The sequence below is a fragment of the Mus caroli genome, unplaced genomic scaffold, assembly GCF_978045245.1.
Source record: "Mus caroli unplaced genomic scaffold, Mus_caroli_1 scaffold_18, whole genome shotgun sequence".
NCBI classification, from domain to species: Eukaryota; Metazoa; Chordata; class Mammalia; order Rodentia; family Muridae; genus Mus; species Mus caroli.
In genome coordinates, this window is record NW_028227273.1 from 56,077,332 (window position 1) to 56,096,115 (window position 18,784).

Consider the following 18,784-nt stretch of genomic DNA (forward strand, 5'->3'; position numbering starts at 1 on the left):
CAGGCTGGTCTCCAGTTGAGTTGAGGTCTGAACCCTAGAATCTTGATAATCCACCTGTATGACACCTTTGGTGTTCCCTCATGCTCCTGGAACTCTGGGTCCAGTCTAAGTTACTGCCCCCCCCCAGCCCCAACAAGAGAATCATGTCTAGAAGTCACATAGGCAATTTCCCAAGATTCTGATTTTCAGGCTAAATTCCTCTCCAGTTAGCTAGCAACAGTAAAGACCATAAAATGGGCTGTTAGGCCCCTCCTCACCTCTCTCTTACTTCTCACTATCACCCTCTCCCTCCTCTCTCTCTTTGTTTTCTCTCCTCATTCCTCTCTCTTTTCTCTTTGTCCTCTCCTCTCCTCTCCTCTCCTCTCCTCTCCTCTCCTCTCCTCTCCTCTCCTCTCCTCTCCTCTCCTCTCCTCTCCTCTCCTCTCCTCTCCTCTCCTCTCTCCTCTCCTCTCTTACTCTTACTCTCTTTCACTCTAGCCTTCTCTCTCTCACTCTCTCTCTCTCTCTCTCTCTCTCTCTCTCTCTCTCTCTCTCTCTCTCTCTCTCTTTCTACCCCTTGTCCACCCCCTGAAGAATAGGTCAAAGCCTTGGATGCCCAACAAGGGGCTGAGTAGAAAGCATATGGCAGGCCTCCCACATCTGCCTATCCAGAACATAGGTGGACCTCTGGCGGGACAAGGGTCCTTCCTTCCCCTCTTCCCCTGGGCCCCTTTTTAGTTCTCACAAGCAGGGAGTGAGATAGGTGATTGGCTATGTAGACAAGGAAGGAGTGTGAACATCTGAACTTCAACTCCCTGCTTCTCTGGCCTATTTGGATCACAGTCAGTCTAGGTTTGCATAGTCCCAGAAAAATCCAGATGAAGTTGGGTCTAAGATAAGAAGGTAAGTACGGAGGAAGATTAAGAAGATCATCTACATGGTGTGCTGGAGATGGGGTCAGAATGGAAGTGATCTGCTACAGAAATGGGAGTGAGACTGGAGAATTGGATTTGGTGGAAATGAGAGAGCCTTGAAGATTCTCAATTAGTGTATCTTCTTCCCCGGCAGGAGTAACCTGCAGAATCCCAGAGAATTACTGATGATGTTGGAAGCTGGGTGGAATGAGCTGGGAAAAGGAAGATTGGAGGTCTACATGATCTGTTTGAGTTGGTTGTCAGTAACTGCAGGATGTGTTCTGATACAAAAAAATGAGGATGGGGTTTTGAACTTGGAGGAATGGAGGTAGATGTGTTGATTTTCAAGTCAAAGGATAGGGTTGAGAGGTGACAGAATTGCATGATGAATCCCAAGAAACCGGCTCCAGGAACCAATAGTATGTGCATATCTGGATTTATTATGCAATATACTTGAATATATACAGTGTTTGAGACGATCTAAATTCTCTAAATCCACAGTCAATTGTACCATGCTACACCTTCACTATGTCCCAATGAAAGGTCTACCTGATGAGGTCACTCAGAAGGATCCGAGGTGGGATAAGACTACTATGAAGTCAGGGGAATAGGAATAGAGAGATTTCTCAGTGGTTAGGAGCACTGACTACTCTTCCAAAGATCTTGAATTCAATTCCCAGCAACGACATGGTGGCTTACAAACATCTGTAGTAGAATCTGATGCCCTTTTCTGGTGTGTCTGAAGACAGCTAGAGTGTACTCATATAAATATAATAAATAAATCTTTTTAAAAAACCACCACCAACAACAGAAATACAGGGGGAGCAGCCACTATCCAGGCTTTGGTTCCTTTTTGCTTTCTCACTGTTGTTCCTGGGACCATATTAGATCTAGTGTTGTGTACACCAGATCAGGACTCTTCGAGGAGTTGAAGGAGCCTGTGGTGCCTCCATCTCAAATCCACTTTTTTCTTCACAAGGTTGACTTCCATATCCCCCACAATGATCTGCATTTAACCTACCTGGTTTTCTGTCCTGAGTTACCCATGTATTCTTGAATATTAATATTTTAAACATTATTTTCAAACCTAATACAGGCTTACTGAATCCTCTGGAGCAAGCTGAGCTGTCCTGAGCAGCCTGCTATCCCAGGGGAACCTCCATTATTTGTACACTTCTCCCCCTACCTTCATCAGACACACTGAATTCTACAAGTTAGCTTTCCTTCCTTGAGTCCTCTGGACATGCCATGCTGCCCACAGCAGACTGATAGCCGAGGTAGACCTCCATTCTCCTGCAAACTGCTGAAATTCATCAGATTGGCAGCAACTGAACCATACACACCTGCAGATACTAAACTACACAGACCTCTATATGTGGATTGATCCAACACAAGGATACCCATCAGAGGCCTGCCACATCAAGACCATTGAGGCTAAACCCCCTCCCAATACCAACTACAACAAGAACATACAGGAACCAAAGCCATCCAGAAAGCTAAAGGCCCATGAAAGAACACAATCAACCAAGCTGGGTAAAGAAGGTAAACAAGAAGAAAGACACAAGCAAGGATGCTTGAATCTCACTAAGAAGTAGTCATAAAAAGCAGATGGAGGGAAGAAACTGGGTGAGATAAGAATAAGGTGGGGAAGCACTGTGTGTGTGTGTCTGTGTGTGTGTGTGTTCCAGGTCAGGTGTAGGGAAGGACAGGAGACATGACCAGATAGCCATGAGTATGAATGGAAATCTACAACTAAAAGAGGTAGGAAGGTTGGGGCCTCTCCAGGAAGAGACAGAAAACTGGGATAAGGGAGGTGCCACAGAATCCATGGAAGTGTCCTTAATTATGACTCACTATGTTGAGGATATGGTACCTGAAGGAGCCATGCTCTATAGCTGGGCAGGAACCCCAGTGGAGCCATAGGGCCAGCAACCCACCCATATAAATTTTGGCCAAAAATTTATCCTGTCTTCAAGGAATGTTGTCATGGGAATGGTAGAGCAGAGGCTGAATGAATGACCAACCAATAACCAGCCCAATTTGAGACTCATCACATTGGCAAACACCAATCCTTGGCACTCTTCATGATACTCTGCTATGCTTGCAGACAGGAGTCTAACATATCTGTCTTCTGAGAGGCTTTACCCAGCAGCTGACTCAGACAGATACAGACACCCACAGACAAACTGTGGATTGAGCTTGGGAATTTCTATGGAAAATCACAGCAAGGATTGCATCCTGTAAGAAGATTGGAACTCCCCAGCAAGACCAACAGAGTCATCTAACCTGGATCCTTGGTGTACTCAGAGACTGAACCACTAACCAAAGAACATATATGGTCTGGACCTAGACCTCCCTGCACACATGTAACTGATGTGTTGCTTTGTATTGATGTGTATCCTGAACAACAGGAACAGGGGCTATCCCCAAAGCTGTTGCCTGCATTTGGGGTGTTTTTATAGCTTGGATGCCTTTTTTACCTCATTGGGATATTTCCCTTGCCTCACAGATACTTGAACTGCCAGTGTTGGGAATTCCCATGGAGGACACAACCAACTCGGAGAAGAAGGAAAGATGGGATTGGGGTAAAAGTTGTGGGAGGGGTGACTGAGTCGGGGTCTATGAGCAAAATATAAAGTGAATACATAAAATAATAACAAGAAGAATAAAGATTAAAAGTCTGAAGAACTGCCATAGAAACTCTTAAAAATATTTCTTATGTTATATTTAAAAATTTAAAACAAATAATGTCAAATCTGAACAGTTCAGTGTATTGTAGCATTTGTTCATTTTTTTGGTATACATAGGTCACAAAGAATTCAGAGAGTTGTGATATGGGCCATTATTTAATAAAAATACAAATATTACTAAAATAAGATAGTTTATATAGTTACTATGGAACAGTCATATGAGATATATCTGAATAAAGACCAGAAAGTATAGGGACACCAAGTCTTGAATTTGTAAGACTTCTGAGATATAAATTGGCATTTAGATTGACATCTGAGAATTAAACATAATGGAAAATCTGTCACATTGTACTCTTTACTTGGATTCATTAGTATTTTATTTCATTTTAGAATTTGCTGTTAGAAAATACAGCTGAGTACAGAGGTACCTTCAAAATTGCAGAGACTCCAATGTAAGGAAAAGAGAAGAAAGTACCATTTTTTAATTTTTTTTTAATCTCGCTCATTGCACATTTTCATTGGCCGGCAGCTCTGCAATGTTCTGTTACCTATTTATTGCCAGAGATTTCTTCAGACTCAGAGTTTTTCTCAGTGCTGCTTTCACTTCCTTGTTCCTTAAGCTATAGATGATGGGGTTGAGCATGGATGTTACTGCTGTGTAGAAAAGGGCCAAGAGTTTGTCCATTCCTGGTAAGTGGCTAGACTTGGGCCTCAAGTAGGTAATAGATCCTGAGCCAAAGAACAGTGTGACTACAAGTAGATGGGAGGAACAGGTGGAGAGAGCTTTATGGCGCCCCTCAGGTGAAGGCATCAGCAGCACTGCAACCAGAATTCTGACATAGGAATAAATGATCAACAAAAATGGGCTAGATATGCAGAGAACTACTGCCACAAAGATTGCAGCCTCATTTTGGGATGTATCTCCACAGGCAAGTGCCAGGACAGGTGGAAGGTCACAGAAGAAGTGATCTATCTCACAGGGTCCACAGAAGTTCAAGGAGAAAATAAAATTGGTTTGTCCCAACCCTACTATACATCCCATTCCCCATGAAACTAATGCCAAATGGGCACATACCTCACGACTCATTCGGGTTGAGTAATGGAGTGGGGAGCATATGGCCATGTAGCGGTCAAAGGCCATAGCTGCCAGTAGGCAACACTCAGTTATACCAAAGAATATAAAGAAAAACATCTGTGTGGCACACCCTTCCCGAGAGATACCTCGGACCTCACTTACAAGGTTCTGCAACATCTTCGGTATGACAGAACAAGTGTAGCCAATTTCCAGGAGAGACAAGTTGGCCAGAAAGAAGTACATAGGGGTGTGTAGGACTGGACTGGTGCAGATGGCAAGGGTTATAAGTGCATTTCCTGTAACTGATACTAAGAACATGAGGAGGATGAGGGTAAACAGGAGGAAGCATTCTCCAGGAACCTCAGAGAACTTGGCAAATGCAAAGTGTTTGACAGACAACTTGTTCTCCTGCCATAGAGAGCAGTTGATACTCATCTCCTGAAAGAAAGGACAGCAAATCATTAGAACCATTTTTGCCTATGAGAGAAATTTATCCTTTTATTACAGTAGGAGCATCAGTTACATCAGAGACAGAATCCTTCTCTGCAGTCAAAAAAAAAAAATCAAATCTTGGAGAAAGTGATTCATCCTCAGCAATTATCATAGCTTATACTTTCTCTGTTTACATCAGGTGATTTTCTGAAGTGTACTGAGCATTGTATAAAGTGTACAAGGATTTGCAGAAGATGGTATATACTTGTAATCTCAGCACTGATGAAGCTCAGGCAGAAGACTTACCATGTGCCTGAATTCAGCTACATGTGTTGAGTAAGCTATCATAAAATAAGAAAAGCAACGTTAACTATAGCTCTATTTTTACCCAGTTTTCTCACTAACTAGTTCTCAATGTTACCCAGAAGAGCTGATCTACCCACTCATCTCTATGCTTTCCTGTTGCCACAGATACAGTCTCTTCACCCATTCTCTTTGTGTTTTGGGTCCAAATTACTCTTATTGCTCTTGCCAGAATTTAGATCCAGGCATTAAAATTATTGTTTCCTCAAGTAAGACTCATATTTTTGTGAAAGGTAAGTAAAATAACGTAACAATTCAATGAATAAATGACTTCTGTAATGCATATATTTAAAGGTAAGGTACATATTGATATCTGGGAAGTAGTGAGATAAGAGAAGCTTCTTAAGATGAATAAGCTGAGACATTGGAGAGATGCAGGGTCAACCAAACACAATAATGGCCAGCACTTCATACCACAAACCTCACAGGGCAGCTGATTTGTGTAACATAATAGTTCTTATTATGTTTCCTTAATGAGAGTATCATTGCATGAACATTAAATTTCTGTTTTCCAATATTATTCCTGATATTCTATGATTCAGGCTATTAAGTTGAATAAAGAAAAAAAGACTAAAAGTGATTGGATCTTGGCATGTAGTCCAGGCTAGCCTCAAATTCATAATTTCCATTCTTCAATCTTTTGTATGCCTGAAATCTAGGAGAAAGCCATGGTGCTTGGCTTGATAGAAACTTCTTCCCAACCTTCTATCTTGACAGACTTTACATTGCTATCCCATCAAATTACCTGTATTTCTATACATATAGTGTATGTATAGTTCATTTCTCTTTGTTCATTTTTTTCACAGTGCAGCTGCTGTGTGCTCGCTTGGCTGTTTACATGAAAAACTGGTCATTCCCAGCACAACTTGTCTGTTTTCTGGATATCATACATCTCTTCTGGCTACTGTTACACTCTAAGCTTTTCACACTATAACTGCTAAAATATCCGTTAGCCATCTGGTGGTGACTACTCATTTCTTTCACAGTGTTGCCTTGTACAGAGACTGAGTATGGACCTGAGTATGGACGTCAATGTTCTTATCATTATGTTTACCATCTTTACCAGTCCATAAGTTCTCTTGTAATAAGAAGTTCCAGTGTTTAGCTTACTCTGTCCCCTTAGATATTCCATCTGTCCTTGCCCATTGTATCCTCTGAAGTTCAGTCTCATGCCCCTCAAATTTTGAAGATGCAGATGACTTATTTTTCTCTCAGTCTGATAACTTTTCCCTTCAAATGAGGTGATCCTTTTCTTTTTTTTGTAGGGTATATGTGTCTTTGCTGAAGTTTGGGTTTTCCTATCAAAAATCTGAATGCTCCATATTTTTTTCTGACAAGGGTGGAATAAGAGATATCACCAGCCTGTTAGACCCTCCCTCTATTCTCTTGACATAATAAAATATCACAGGTTCTGTGAGTAGACCTGATCATGGTTGATGAACGAGTCAAATGTGGGCTTCAGTGTTTCCAAATTAATATAAACATGCTACCCATGTTCATGAACGCATAAATGACATGTAACTATATGCTTGACACATAAACATGTGTGCCTGTATATTCATACAGAAACATGGATACAGAGAAGCACAATGGAGTAGAATCAGGGGAGATGGTGTATGAGTTAAAATATTAGTAGAAACAACAATGCAGGGTTGTTACGCATTTGTACGCACTCTTCTTCTCCATTTGGTCACTTATAAAAAGGGTTGAGGGGGAAAAAAAAGTATTTCCCATGAGGTTACTGCAGTGACAATTAAGTTAATTTCCCAAATCACTCAAGTTGATCAGCTTATCAGCTACATAGGACATGAACATGTGTGTATGTCTACCCAAGCCACTTTAGATTTATGTTTGTGTACCCTCTATCTAATTTGAGGAGTTTCACACCATAATCCATAATCTTTGTTCCTATTCAGTAATTGACCACAAGATTATTTTTCTGTTAGGGATAGTGGAAAACAAACAAACAAAAAAGCATACATAATTTTCTATCCTAGGGAGATATAGCTGTATATAATAGCTTATTGGATATATTAGATTAGATATGCATGAATTCAGGAATAAATTCTAAAGATATGAGGACTGACTTAAAGCTTTGACAACTATGACCTCTCAGTAGACTCTGTTCTTATAAAAATTTGCTGAAATGCTGACAATTCTGTTGTGATGCATTTTATACTTATACAGTCTGCTGTACTATATTAAGACAAAACAAAACAAACCTCCAAATAAACAATGTCCCCAAAAAACCAACACAGAAATGCCTATTTTTTAGTTTGAAATATTTTTTCAGCACCTTGTCTTTCATTAGTAGTTTCTGTATTTGTTTGGGTAGCTCTCTAATTGGTCTCGAGAATGTGGTCTTGCCTCTCTAAGTTAAATTTCCAGAAACTCAGCTAAAGACTCAGAATCTTACATTTTCATTTCTATATGTGTCATAAGAAGGATTTTCTCAGAAAGTGTATCAAGATTCTTGAGAAACTAGTGTCAGAACACTGTGATGTATGGATCCCATCTGCCTCTCATGTCTTACATTTTCTTGACCTAATTTTTGATTCACTACTTCTTTGTGACCATTGCATGTCCTCAGCATCTTTCTAGTTGAGCTGTTTGAACTGGTTTCCTACCATTACTCAGTTCTATTTTATACATAGACCTTCAGTGTTATTATAGTCAAATGTGCAGTAAGCCCTTGCAAGAATCTGAAGGTTCATACCACAAGGTGTGTTTTTGGCAACTCTATATATGCAAGAGATTATGTGTGATATGAGAGGACCTTGAAATCTTACTGTATTGGCTTTTTATGATACCTCACATAGCCTAGACCCCACTTTAAAGAGCTCTGTTTTATGAATGGTACAGTGGGAAAAAACGCACAGTTTTCCCCTGGTGTCAAAAGGTTAGAAAGGATCATCGGTAGGTTCAGTGCCTTTTCTGATATTTATGGCTGCCACACATTGTTAGAAACTGTTTCTAAAAGACTGCCATGTGGGTAAAAGGAACTTTCAGGAAGTATTCATGTTCACTACTATGTGGTGACTACTTCTAAAATTCTGTAACAGCATGCACAACTTGTATACATTGTTCAGGAAAGGATTATCAGAAGGCTCACCCCTGACTTCCCAGTTTCCTTACATCATTCACCTAGTAACATTTATACATCTGAGTGATACTTTACCTCAATAAAATAGAGACTGTACAATCACTTGACTAGATTACAATGTACCGTGTAACCTGAGTAGGACAGTAAAAAGTGAATTCTAATTTACTATGAAATAAGTCATTAACACAACACAGATCTGATTTCTGAGAGGAGAACTGGAGTCTGTGTAAACTTTAACAGCCTTCAAAGAATTAATTAATTAGAATACCAAGAATGGAAAAATGTTTTGAGTATTTGATGTCCTTTTATATACTTCACTTTTCTCAGGCCTATTCTTAATAAATTAAATGTGGCACCTACCTCAAATCACGGTATATGAAGATATGATAGGTGGTTTCTACTTCTGATTATCAATTCCTGGGTTCATCCTTTCCTTACATGAAACACACACCATCCCCATCTTCATCTCAACATTGTACTAAAAAGCTTTCGTTACAGTCAGAAACCATGCCTGATGTCAAGGAAATTGTGTGTCTCATGAGAAAGCACCATGTTCTTTAAGGCAACCTGCAATATCACACACAGACACACAGACACACACACACACACACACACACACACACACACACACACACACACACGCACACTTACTTCACTATTCTCAGTATATGCATTTTTTTTCCTTTCCTGGAAAACAATGAGCTTATATTATACTAAAAATTTTCTGTCTTCTAAGTCCTTTTTCTTTTACTCTTCCCAGGAGGCTCACAATCTCTTCTCACTAGTGATTTTCAGGAGGCTTCTCATTGCCCTCCTGAGAGTCCTTATGGATAGGACAATAGCTCTGTGCAGAGGTGCTGAATTCTGCAACAGCCCTTTCCCCTGAGAAATAGTGCTATCATAAAAATCTGAATCATTCCATCTACAATGAAGTACTACAGTAAGCTAATCATCTTTCTACTAAATCAAAATTGCCACACTGATGACAAAGATTTGACATATGGTCTCCTGGAAAATAAGTCTGTAAACCACAGCACTTATTCATGCCTAGGCACTCTGAGTTTCAAGTTAAGGTGATGAATACTATAGTCTTTTTTATAGTCTTTTTTTTTTTTTTTTTGAGACAGGATTTCTCTGTGTATCCCTGGCTGTCCTGGAACTCACTTCGTGGACCAGGCTGAACTGGAACTCAGAAATTCGCCTGCCTCTAACTCCCGAGTGCTGGGATTAAAGGCGTGTGCCACCACGCCCGGCTAATATTATATTCTTATCTTCTTAGTGATAACTGAGTAAAGTTTTCATTCACATTAGGTACATTTTCTCCCTTTTTTTTTTTTCCTCCCCTTGCCCCTACCTCGACCTACGGAACCTATGTAAACTAGCCCTGCCATTTCAGTTCACAAACTGTCCTCTGATATAGTCTCCTGGGATTTTTATACCAATCATACCCACCACCACCAGAGACCCTGATCCCTCATTGCTCTGAGCATTCTGAGACCACTGGTGCACAACAGCCAAACCTAGGTGAAGACATAGAAAACATTCATTTTTTTCAAGGATTATATTTCATGAGCACTGATTTAGTCTTTCATAACTACTTTAGGTAAATTCAGATCTTGTGTTTCTACATGAAACAGTTTTGATATCATTTGTTTCTAGGACATTGTGAATGTTATGACATAAGGGAAATATTACCATAAAAGAACAAAATTAATTTATTCTACTTTTCATATAATAGTATAACCAAACTAGAAATCAGAATAAGGAGAGTACAGAAATTACAAAAACACTTGAAGTCCAACAGGAAACTTTGGAGAGCCTAATCAATCATTGAAAAGATCAGGAAGTAACTTTAAAGTTCCTAGAATTAAATTCGTGAACACACAACTTTCACTAATTTTTACAAACACACAAATGCACTGTTGAGAGAAAATTCTCAGATGAACCTTGCATAAAAAGAACTGATGAATCATGAATTAATTATGAGACTTCTGTTAGGCACACAGGGAAGTGCTCACCACAGTGGCCTGAATTGAGAATACTGAAGAATAAGTAGTATCTGAAATTCATCAAGTCTTTTTTTTTTTTTTTTTTTTTTTTTGGTGAAAGAAAAAAGTACTTTCCTTTTTATTTCTGAAAGAAAAAAGCCCCTCTTATTGTTGTTCTGAGTTCTTTTTTTTAATATTTTTATTACATATTTTCCTCAATTACATTTCCAATACTATCCCAAAAGTCCCCCATAGCGCCCCCCACTTCCCTACCCACCCATTCCCATTCTTTTGGCCCTGGCATTCCCCTATATTGGGGCATATAAAGTTTGCAAGTCCAATGGGCCTCTCTTTCCATTGATGGCCAACTAGGCCATCTTTCGATACATATGCAGCTAGAGACAAGAGCTCCAGGGTTCTGGTTAGTACATCATGTTGTTCCAACAATAGGGTTGCAGATCCCTTTAGCTCCTTGGGTACTTTCTCTAGCTTCTCCATTGGGAGCCCTGTGATACATCCAATAGCTGACTGTGAACATCCACTCCTGTGTTTGCTAGGCCCCTGCATCGTCTCACAAGAGACAGCTATATTTGGGTCCTTTCAGCAAAATCTTGCTAGTGTATGCAATGGTGTCAGCGTTTAGAAGCTGATTATGGGACGGATCCCTGGATACAGCAGTCTCTAAATGGTCCATCCTTTCATCACAGCTACGAACTTTGTCTCTGTAACTCCTTCCCTGGGTGTTTTGTTCCCAATTCTAAGAAGGGGCACAGTGTCCACACTTTGGTCTTCATTCTTCTTGAGTTTCATGCGTTTATCAAATTGTATCTTATATCTTGGGTATCCTAAGTTTTGGGCTAATAGCCACTTATCAATGAATACATATTGTGTGAGTTCTTTTGTGATTGTGTTACTTCACTCAAGATGATGCCCTCCAGGTCCATCCATTTGGCTAGGAATTTCATAAATTCATTCTTTTTAATAGCTGAGTAGTACTCCATTGTGTAAATGTACCATAATTTCTGTATCCATTCCTCTGTTGAGGGACATCTGGGTTCTTTCCAGCTTCTGGCTATTATAAATAGGGCTGCTATGAACATAGTGGAGCATGTGTCCTTCTTACCGGTTGGGACATCTTCTGGATATATGCCCAGGAGAGGTATTGCTGGATCCTCCGGTAGTACTATGTCCAATTTTCTGAGGAACCGCCAGACTGATTTCCAGAGTGGTTGTACAAGCTTGCAATCCCACCAACAATGGAGGAGTGTTCCTCTTTCTCCACATCCTCGCAATGAAAGCATTTCTAAGAGGAAAACTCATAGCTCTGAGTGCCTCCAAAAGGAAACTAGAGAGAGCACACATTAGCAGCTTGACAACACACCTAAAAGCACTAGAACAAAAGGAAGCAAATTCACCCAAGAGGAGTAGACGGCAGGAAATAATCAAACTCAGGGGTGAAATCAACCAAGTGGAAACAAGAAAAACTATTCAAAGAATCAACCAATCAAGGAGCTGGTTCTTTGAGAAAATCAACAAGATAGATAAACCCTTAGCCAGACTCACTAGAGGGCACAGGGAAAGCATCCTAATTAACAAAATCAGAAATGAAAAAGGAGACATAACAACAGATCCTGAAGACATCCAAAACACCATCAGATCCTTCTACCAAAGGCTATACTCAACAAAACTGGAGAACCTCATCAAGTCTTTTAATGGGAAGGTCTGGCTGAAATTGTTTGAGGCAACCAAGGCTGAGAGAGTCCCTTCTGGAGTTGATATTGTATTCAACACTAACTAGGGTTTTTTGTTTGTTTGCTTGTTTTTGTTTTCTTTTTTGTTGTTTTTGTTTTGTTTTGTTTTTTTTTTTTTTGGTGGCTTCCTAGGGCGCTAGTGTTGCAGCATCCAGTTTTGACATCATGGCTATCCAGTTTGTTGCGTGGCTTAATTTCTTTGTCTTAGTTAGGCTCTTATTGCTAAAATCAAACAACTGTACCATCAGCAACTTAGAAAACAGGAGGTTTATTTCATCTTACAATTTTTAGTTAGTACATCATCCAGATAATTCAGGGAATGAAGTCAAAACAAGAATTTTGAAATAAGAATTGATGCAGAATGTCATGGAAGACTGCTGCTTACTGGCTTATTCAATCATAGTTTGCTCTGTCTGGACCCAGGACCACTAGTCAAGAGGTGATACCATCCATAAAGTAATGGGTCTTCCCACATCAATTAATCAAGAAAATAAATAGTTTGACCACAGTTAATCTGTTCGACCTATTTTCTCAAAGGAGGAACCCTGTTCCTAAATAACTCTAGCTTGTGTCAAATTGATATAAAACTCACCAGCATAATTTTTCACTTAAGAAACCCAGGAGCAACAGGAGCATATCTAACAGCTATTATTCAATGAGTCAAATCCTCCCTTTGCATTAAAGACTTACTGCTTACTTGGAGCCTATATAAAACTGATCTAATTATGTTTCAACTTTGCCTGAAGGCATAAAGACTGGTACATCTCTTATATGTCTCAACATGACAGATTTTTATTGTGAAATTGTCATCATCTATATATTTTCAGTTTGTTTTTAGAGATGACCCTGAATGAACTAAGCTTTTTTTTTCCAGATCTTCCGAACGTTATCACTGAAAGAATTATCTGTGTTCATGTCAATGTTCTTCATGAAACCTATGCTGTTGTGTGTTTATCAGCTGTGATTTATGACTGATGTCAAGTGTTTGCCCTCTCTATTCCTAAAGGCATGCTTTTGTAATGAAGTCTCTCTGCATTTGCTTTAATATCTTCTTTATATAAGTTATTAAGATATGTTACCCAAGTAAAGGCTTTTAAGAAAATGAATTGCAAGAAAGTGGTCTCAAGCAACTTAGCCTATGTGCTTTGCTTTGTGAACTTGAAGGAAGTACCAATGGACTTTGAGAGTTTTGAAGAGCTTTATATGTGAAGCCTCTCCGCCTAATTGACCACAAGATCTTTTATAAATTTGAAGAATCTGGATAACACTGTCAGAATACCTACGCTTATTTCTCTCCAACAGACTCCACATGTGAAAATCTATCCCTATGACAACAGTTGATACATATATTCACCTACATTCATGTTAGGAGAGCTTGAAATTGTATTCTAATTATATAGAGATACCAGTGAAGGCAACTATTCCATGAGAATCAGGTCTTTAATCTTGACTTGTTCAGAGTAAGACATTTATTTTAATTTTCAAAATCCATATCCAGAATGTGACTTGACAGCCTAGAATTTTCTCATATTAAAGACCTACCTGTGCAGCAGCAGTGATTACAATGCAGCTTCCCAGAAGATTTTGCTCTTGGTCACTCTCATGCCTGGTGATAATTGTTCTCTTGGGAATATAGGGACCTCCAGGTCCCATTTTGAGCTGATATAATTTCCTTCTGCAGTGATACACTTCAGTATCCCCTGGCTCTGGGCAAAGCACTCACATCTGATATTTGGTCTTGGATTCTAAGATTCATTTTCAGAATATATTACTTCTGGAACTCATAATCTTCTCAAACTAGGGAAATAATTGAAAGAGTGAGCAGACAAAATTTTCAGAAGTGAGGAAATAATAGCCATAAAGTTTTCTTTTTCTCATCTCACTGTACTACAAACTCTCTAGCTGAGAAAACAATATTATTTTTATCAACTGCCAAGTCATTTTTTAAAATGATTCAGTTAATAATTCACATGGCCTTTTATCATGGTAAGCATTTAAAGTATTTTTGGATGATATAGTAAACTAAATTTCAATATAAAATTGGATTTAAAATAATTCATATTTTACAGTTACCTAAAACTTGAAGAACTTTCAACAATAAGGAAAAAAGCAAAGATAGATAAGCAAAAAGATACCACTTTTATATTTGGAAGGATTTCTCTATGACTTAGTTGTCTTAAAATCTTTACAAGTTTTCTGAAGTTTTCAGTTTTCTGAAGAACTAAAAATGTGAAGTTCTTTCTGATACAGTGATAGTATTGATATACATGTGGTACTGAGAAGACAGTCTATGCTTCTCTGCATTCATGTACAGGTATGGTAACTATTTCTGTTCCCTTATCTGTGAATCATTGTGGTTTTGGAAAATATACAGAATTAAAAACATGACTTTCATATTAAATACTTATATTTCAAATATGAGTAAACTAAGATGTTCATGCCTTCTACTTCCTTAACAATATTGAATTAAATAAATACATTTGGACAAGATGACTATATCTGAGGGAAAACTTTAAAATACAATATATAATAGTACATACCCTAACATGTCTCAGAAAGTTTATTTTACAGCGTTATAATACTAAAATATGGATTCACACAATTCCTATGGACATTCAAATACCTTGACTAAACAATATGGAGAGCACAACATTAGGGAATGAACACATATCTTTTTAAATAAATATGTATGGGTGGAATTGAAAAATTCAGGGATGGATTTTATGTGTGGATTCTGTTGGAAAGAAATTATAGTAGCAATTTTGATAGTGTTAACCACATTCTTCAATTTTTATAAATTGATTGAAAATTTCAATTTGTAAATTTATTTTTTCAATAAATGTGAATATATTACCATACATATGTTAGCTTTGAATTAGATGATTTAAGAAACATTATTTTACCACACCACATATTTAAAAGAAGCTTTAAACAACATTTTCAGGTTAAGAGAGGAATGTAGGGAAAATAAGAATTTAAAAATATAGTAAAGATATCAACTTATTAAAGTATATCACGTCTATTCTGTTGTTTAAAAATAGTCACTCATTTTTGATAATAAAAAATAGATTTTAAAAGATTATACTCACTAAGCACTCCCTTCTTCTTTTAGGACATTTGATCTGCTCTGTGAAATGGGCTTATGCACCAATTTACATGGTTACAAACAAAGCAGCTAAGGGTTTCAGGAGGAATGTTCAGGACAGTGCTGCTTGGAAAATGTTCAACTGGAAATAGGTATTGACATGTGGACAGAAGTTGTAAGGTATAATTGAAATAGTATTAGAAAAAGACACAGGATAAATAAAGAAGTTAAAACTTGATTTGGTAAGAAGTAACACAAGTGAGATATCACTCTGAAAACAGAAAGGAGGATAGAAATTGTACATAACCTTGAATAAATTGATAGTATGTGAAGTTAATATTTTTAGAAATAATTTTATGTTGATGAATGTCCTATTATTATATTATTCTTATGGCCACAAGAGGTCATGTAATGAAGAGTTATAGCCAAAAGATAAGTAATCACCTATAAGTCTTCCTATTGAGATGAAAAATTGAGTTGTAGTTACTGTGACATAAAAATAAAATGTACAAGCCTAAAATAATTTTACAAGGCTCTAAAATTATACAAAACTAACAAGAGTAGTCTACCTTGACTATTAAAATATTCCAGAATGCCTTTTCCATATTATAAGGAAAATTCTGGCTGAAAAACAATCCATGCATGATATCTAATACTCAAGTCATTATGGTTGTGTACTTTGTTCTTAGCATGGTGTTTATACATTTATACATTTAGGTAGAGAGATAGAATAGCTTAAAAATACAGATTCCAGGTACAGAAGTATCATGTCCTTTTATTTTTTTCTCTGCATATGCATCTTTGTTACTTTTCCTTCTGACATAATTGGATACCTTCCAAGACCTTATTTATATGTTTGCAATCTCTCTTTCTAACTTTTGTTGATAATTTTACAAGGGCTGTTGAGGAAGAAGAAGGTAAATTTCCTGAAAGAACAACTGAGGCAACTTGGAAGAACTGAGCAATATTGACTGTTGAGTAGTTTTCTACATGATCTGTTTTATAGCTCAGAATCTTTCTGAAACATTTTTTTCTTTACTTTTTGAGATTGTAATAGAATTTCATCATTTCCCCATTCTCTTTCCTTCTTTCATATCCTCCAATATACTCCTCTTGCTCTCTTTCCAGTCCATGGCCTTTCTCATTAATTGTTACATGTACACATTTAAGAATGGGTGTGTGTGCATGTGTGTGTTCTGTTCAGTTTGTATAATGTTACTCTATGTGTTTTTAGGACGGACCATTTTGGATTGCTTTACCAATTGGTGTCCACTTCCCAGGGTAAGACTACTTCTCTCACCCTCATTGTTTTTTGTAGTTCTACGTGTAGCTCTGTACCTTTAACAGTTCTCAGTGCACTCTGTATTCTTTGACTTTCCTCCTGGAAGGCTCGCTCTCTCTCTCTCTCTCTCTCTCTCTCTCTCTCTCTCTCTCTCTCTCTCTCTCCTGTATAAAACATAACCCATCTTCCACCTTTAGGGTCCATGTCTCTCAAGGGGATTTCTGACCCCATTACATTCCTCCTTATCTAACATGTATTTCTGCACTTGTCACCCTCCTTTTTTTGTGAAAAGAGTGATGACAATTAACAAGAGCTCAGGTGGTGATTTCATCCTGGTGGGCTTCTCTGATCAACCACAACTTGAGAAGATCCTCTTTGTGGTGGTGCTGATCTCCTACCTCCTGACACTGGTAGGCAACACAGCGATCATCCTCGTTTCCTGTTTGGATTCTGCGCTCCAAACGCCCATGTACTATTTCCTTACCAACCTCTCTTTCGTTGATATCTGCTTTTCCACCAGCATTGTTCCTCAGCTGCTGTGGAACCTCCATGGTCCAGCCAAGACAATTACTGCCACAGGCTGCGCTATTCAGCTTTATGTGTCTCTGGCTCTGGGGTCCACTGAATGTGTCCTCCTCGCAGTTATGGCATTTGATCGCTATGCTGCTGTTTGCCGACCACTTCACTATGCTACAGTTATGCACCCACGGCTCTGCCAATCTCTTGCAGGAGTGGCATGGCTGAGTGGATTGGGCAACACTCTGATTCAGGGCACCATCACCCTTCGCCTGCCTCGCTGTGGGAACCACAAGATTTATCACTTCATCTGTGAAGTTCCTGCCATGATCAAGTTAGCATGTGTAGACATTCATGCCAATGAAGTGCAGCTATTCATGGCTTCCTTGGTGCTGCTCCTCCTTCCCCTGACACTCATCTTGGTATCTTATGGGTACATTGCCCAAGCACTGATGAGGTTAAGGTCAGCTCTAACCTGGGGTAAAGCTCTTGGAACCTGTGGATCCCACCTACTTGTAGTAGTACTATTTTATGGCACAAGCACTGCTGTCTATATTCATCCTAACAGCTCCTATGCACAGAGTCAGGGGAAGTTTATCACCCTTTTGTATACTGTGGTTATTCCTACTCTAAACCCCCTCATTTACACTTTAAGAAACAAAGATGTAAAGGGAGCTTTGAAGAGACTGGTAAGGAAAGATTCTAGCACTGGAAAGAAAATTCTTTCGAAGTAGAGATATAGTTCTCTCTGTCCTCACAATAATGAAGGTGTTGATCCACATGAATTATCCAGGGTCGTCCTGACATAGATGCTCCAAAACTAAACTCACAGGGCTCTGTGGAAACTATAAGCAAGGAAACCACTCCCCTAATTATCATAGTCAGAGATGTCCCATTTAGTCCTGACAATCAGATTATCTAATGAACTGAAAGCAACATTTGCTGTTGTCAAGACTCCTGCAATTGTTTTCTTTTTAAGTTATCACTCTTTTTTTTTTTTTAAGAATCCAGGTTCTTATTAGATTAAGTATGTCTACTGGTTTGTTTCTTTTGTATAAAGATAAAGTGTGTTTACAGCTAGCTAGACGTCTTTGAGGTATTCTTTAGTGGTGTGTTTCTGTTAACCCAGTGAAATAGAGCCCCCTGTATCCTTAGACCAATGTCCTCTGATAATGTCCTAGTCAAAAATATATGCCTGGGCTCTCCCTCACTGGTCTGTTCCAGTGGGTCTCATAGTGGATTTTATTGATTTTTACATCTGGTACATTTGCTAAGTGAGATTTTCACTAAAATTTCAAGTTTCTATATCTAAGTATTTATATTGGATGGTTATTACTGAGCTTTGATTTTTGTATTCAGAATATTAGGTAATTTTTATCATGTGATCTTAGAAATTGAATTCATTCCACTCAAAATCAGACATGAAATTTGGGCCTAATTGATTTGGTGTGTGTGTGTGTGTGTCCCTTGTAATACTCTAATGTCTGTAGCAAATACATTTTTCTATGGAAGATGTAGGATTGAGAGATTCTGAGTTATTTGTCTTATTGATTTTTAATGGACTCTTCTCTGTGTCTTTGTGTTTGCACTATGATTAATCTCACTA

At 38.4% G+C, this 18,784-nt stretch overlaps 2 protein-coding genes across 6 annotated transcripts; one reads left to right on the forward strand and one right to left on the reverse strand.

Moving 5' to 3' along the window:
* Positions 1-4,127: 4,127 nt before the first annotated feature.
* Positions 4,128-5,120, reverse strand: LOC110284166 (olfactory receptor 10C1-like). Of its 2 annotated transcripts, XM_029471595.1 has the most exons (2): positions 4,754-5,093; positions 4,128-4,333 (listed from the first exon to the last, which is right to left on the reverse strand). In XM_029471595.1, the coding sequence occupies exons 1-2, from the start codon at positions 5,091-5,093 to the stop codon at positions 4,128-4,130; spliced, it is 546 nt and encodes a 181-aa protein (XP_029327455.1). The 2 variants fall into 2 exon arrangements, with proteins under 2 accessions (XP_029327455.1, XP_021005513.1); XM_021149854.1 differs by having other exon boundaries at positions 4,128-5,120.
* Positions 5,121-14,009: 8,889 nt separating this feature from the next.
* Positions 14,010-18,031, forward strand: LOC110284077 (olfactory receptor 2G3-like). 4 transcript variants are annotated; one of them, XM_085832598.1, is made up of 4 exons: positions 14,010-14,281; positions 15,408-15,532; positions 16,615-16,661; positions 16,955-18,031. In XM_085832598.1, exon 4 carries the CDS (start codon positions 16,959-16,961, stop codon positions 17,910-17,912), a length of 954 nt encoding a protein of 317 aa, XP_085688724.1. In that variant the 5' UTR covers positions 14,010-14,281; positions 15,408-15,532; positions 16,615-16,661; positions 16,955-16,958; the 3' UTR covers positions 17,913-18,031. The 4 variants fall into 4 exon arrangements, with proteins under 4 accessions (XP_085688724.1, XP_085688726.1, XP_085688727.1 ...); XM_085832600.1 differs by lacking the exon at positions 14,010-14,281 and adding an exon at positions 14,399-14,609; XM_085832601.1 differs by lacking the exons at positions 14,010-14,281; positions 15,408-15,532 and having other exon boundaries at positions 15,980-16,661.
* The last annotated feature ends 753 nt before the right edge of the window (positions 18,032-18,784 follow it).

What these genes read in the sequence shown, in the direction of transcription:
- LOC110284166 (XM_021149854.1), bottom strand. Translation starts at nt 5,120, where the DNA reads ATGATTTGCTGTCCTTTCTTTCAGGAGATGAGTATCAACTGCTCTCTA.
- LOC110284077 (XM_021149675.2), top strand. Translation starts at nt 16,914, where the DNA reads ATGTATTTCTGCACTTGTCACCCTCCTTTTTTTGTGAAAAGAGTGATG.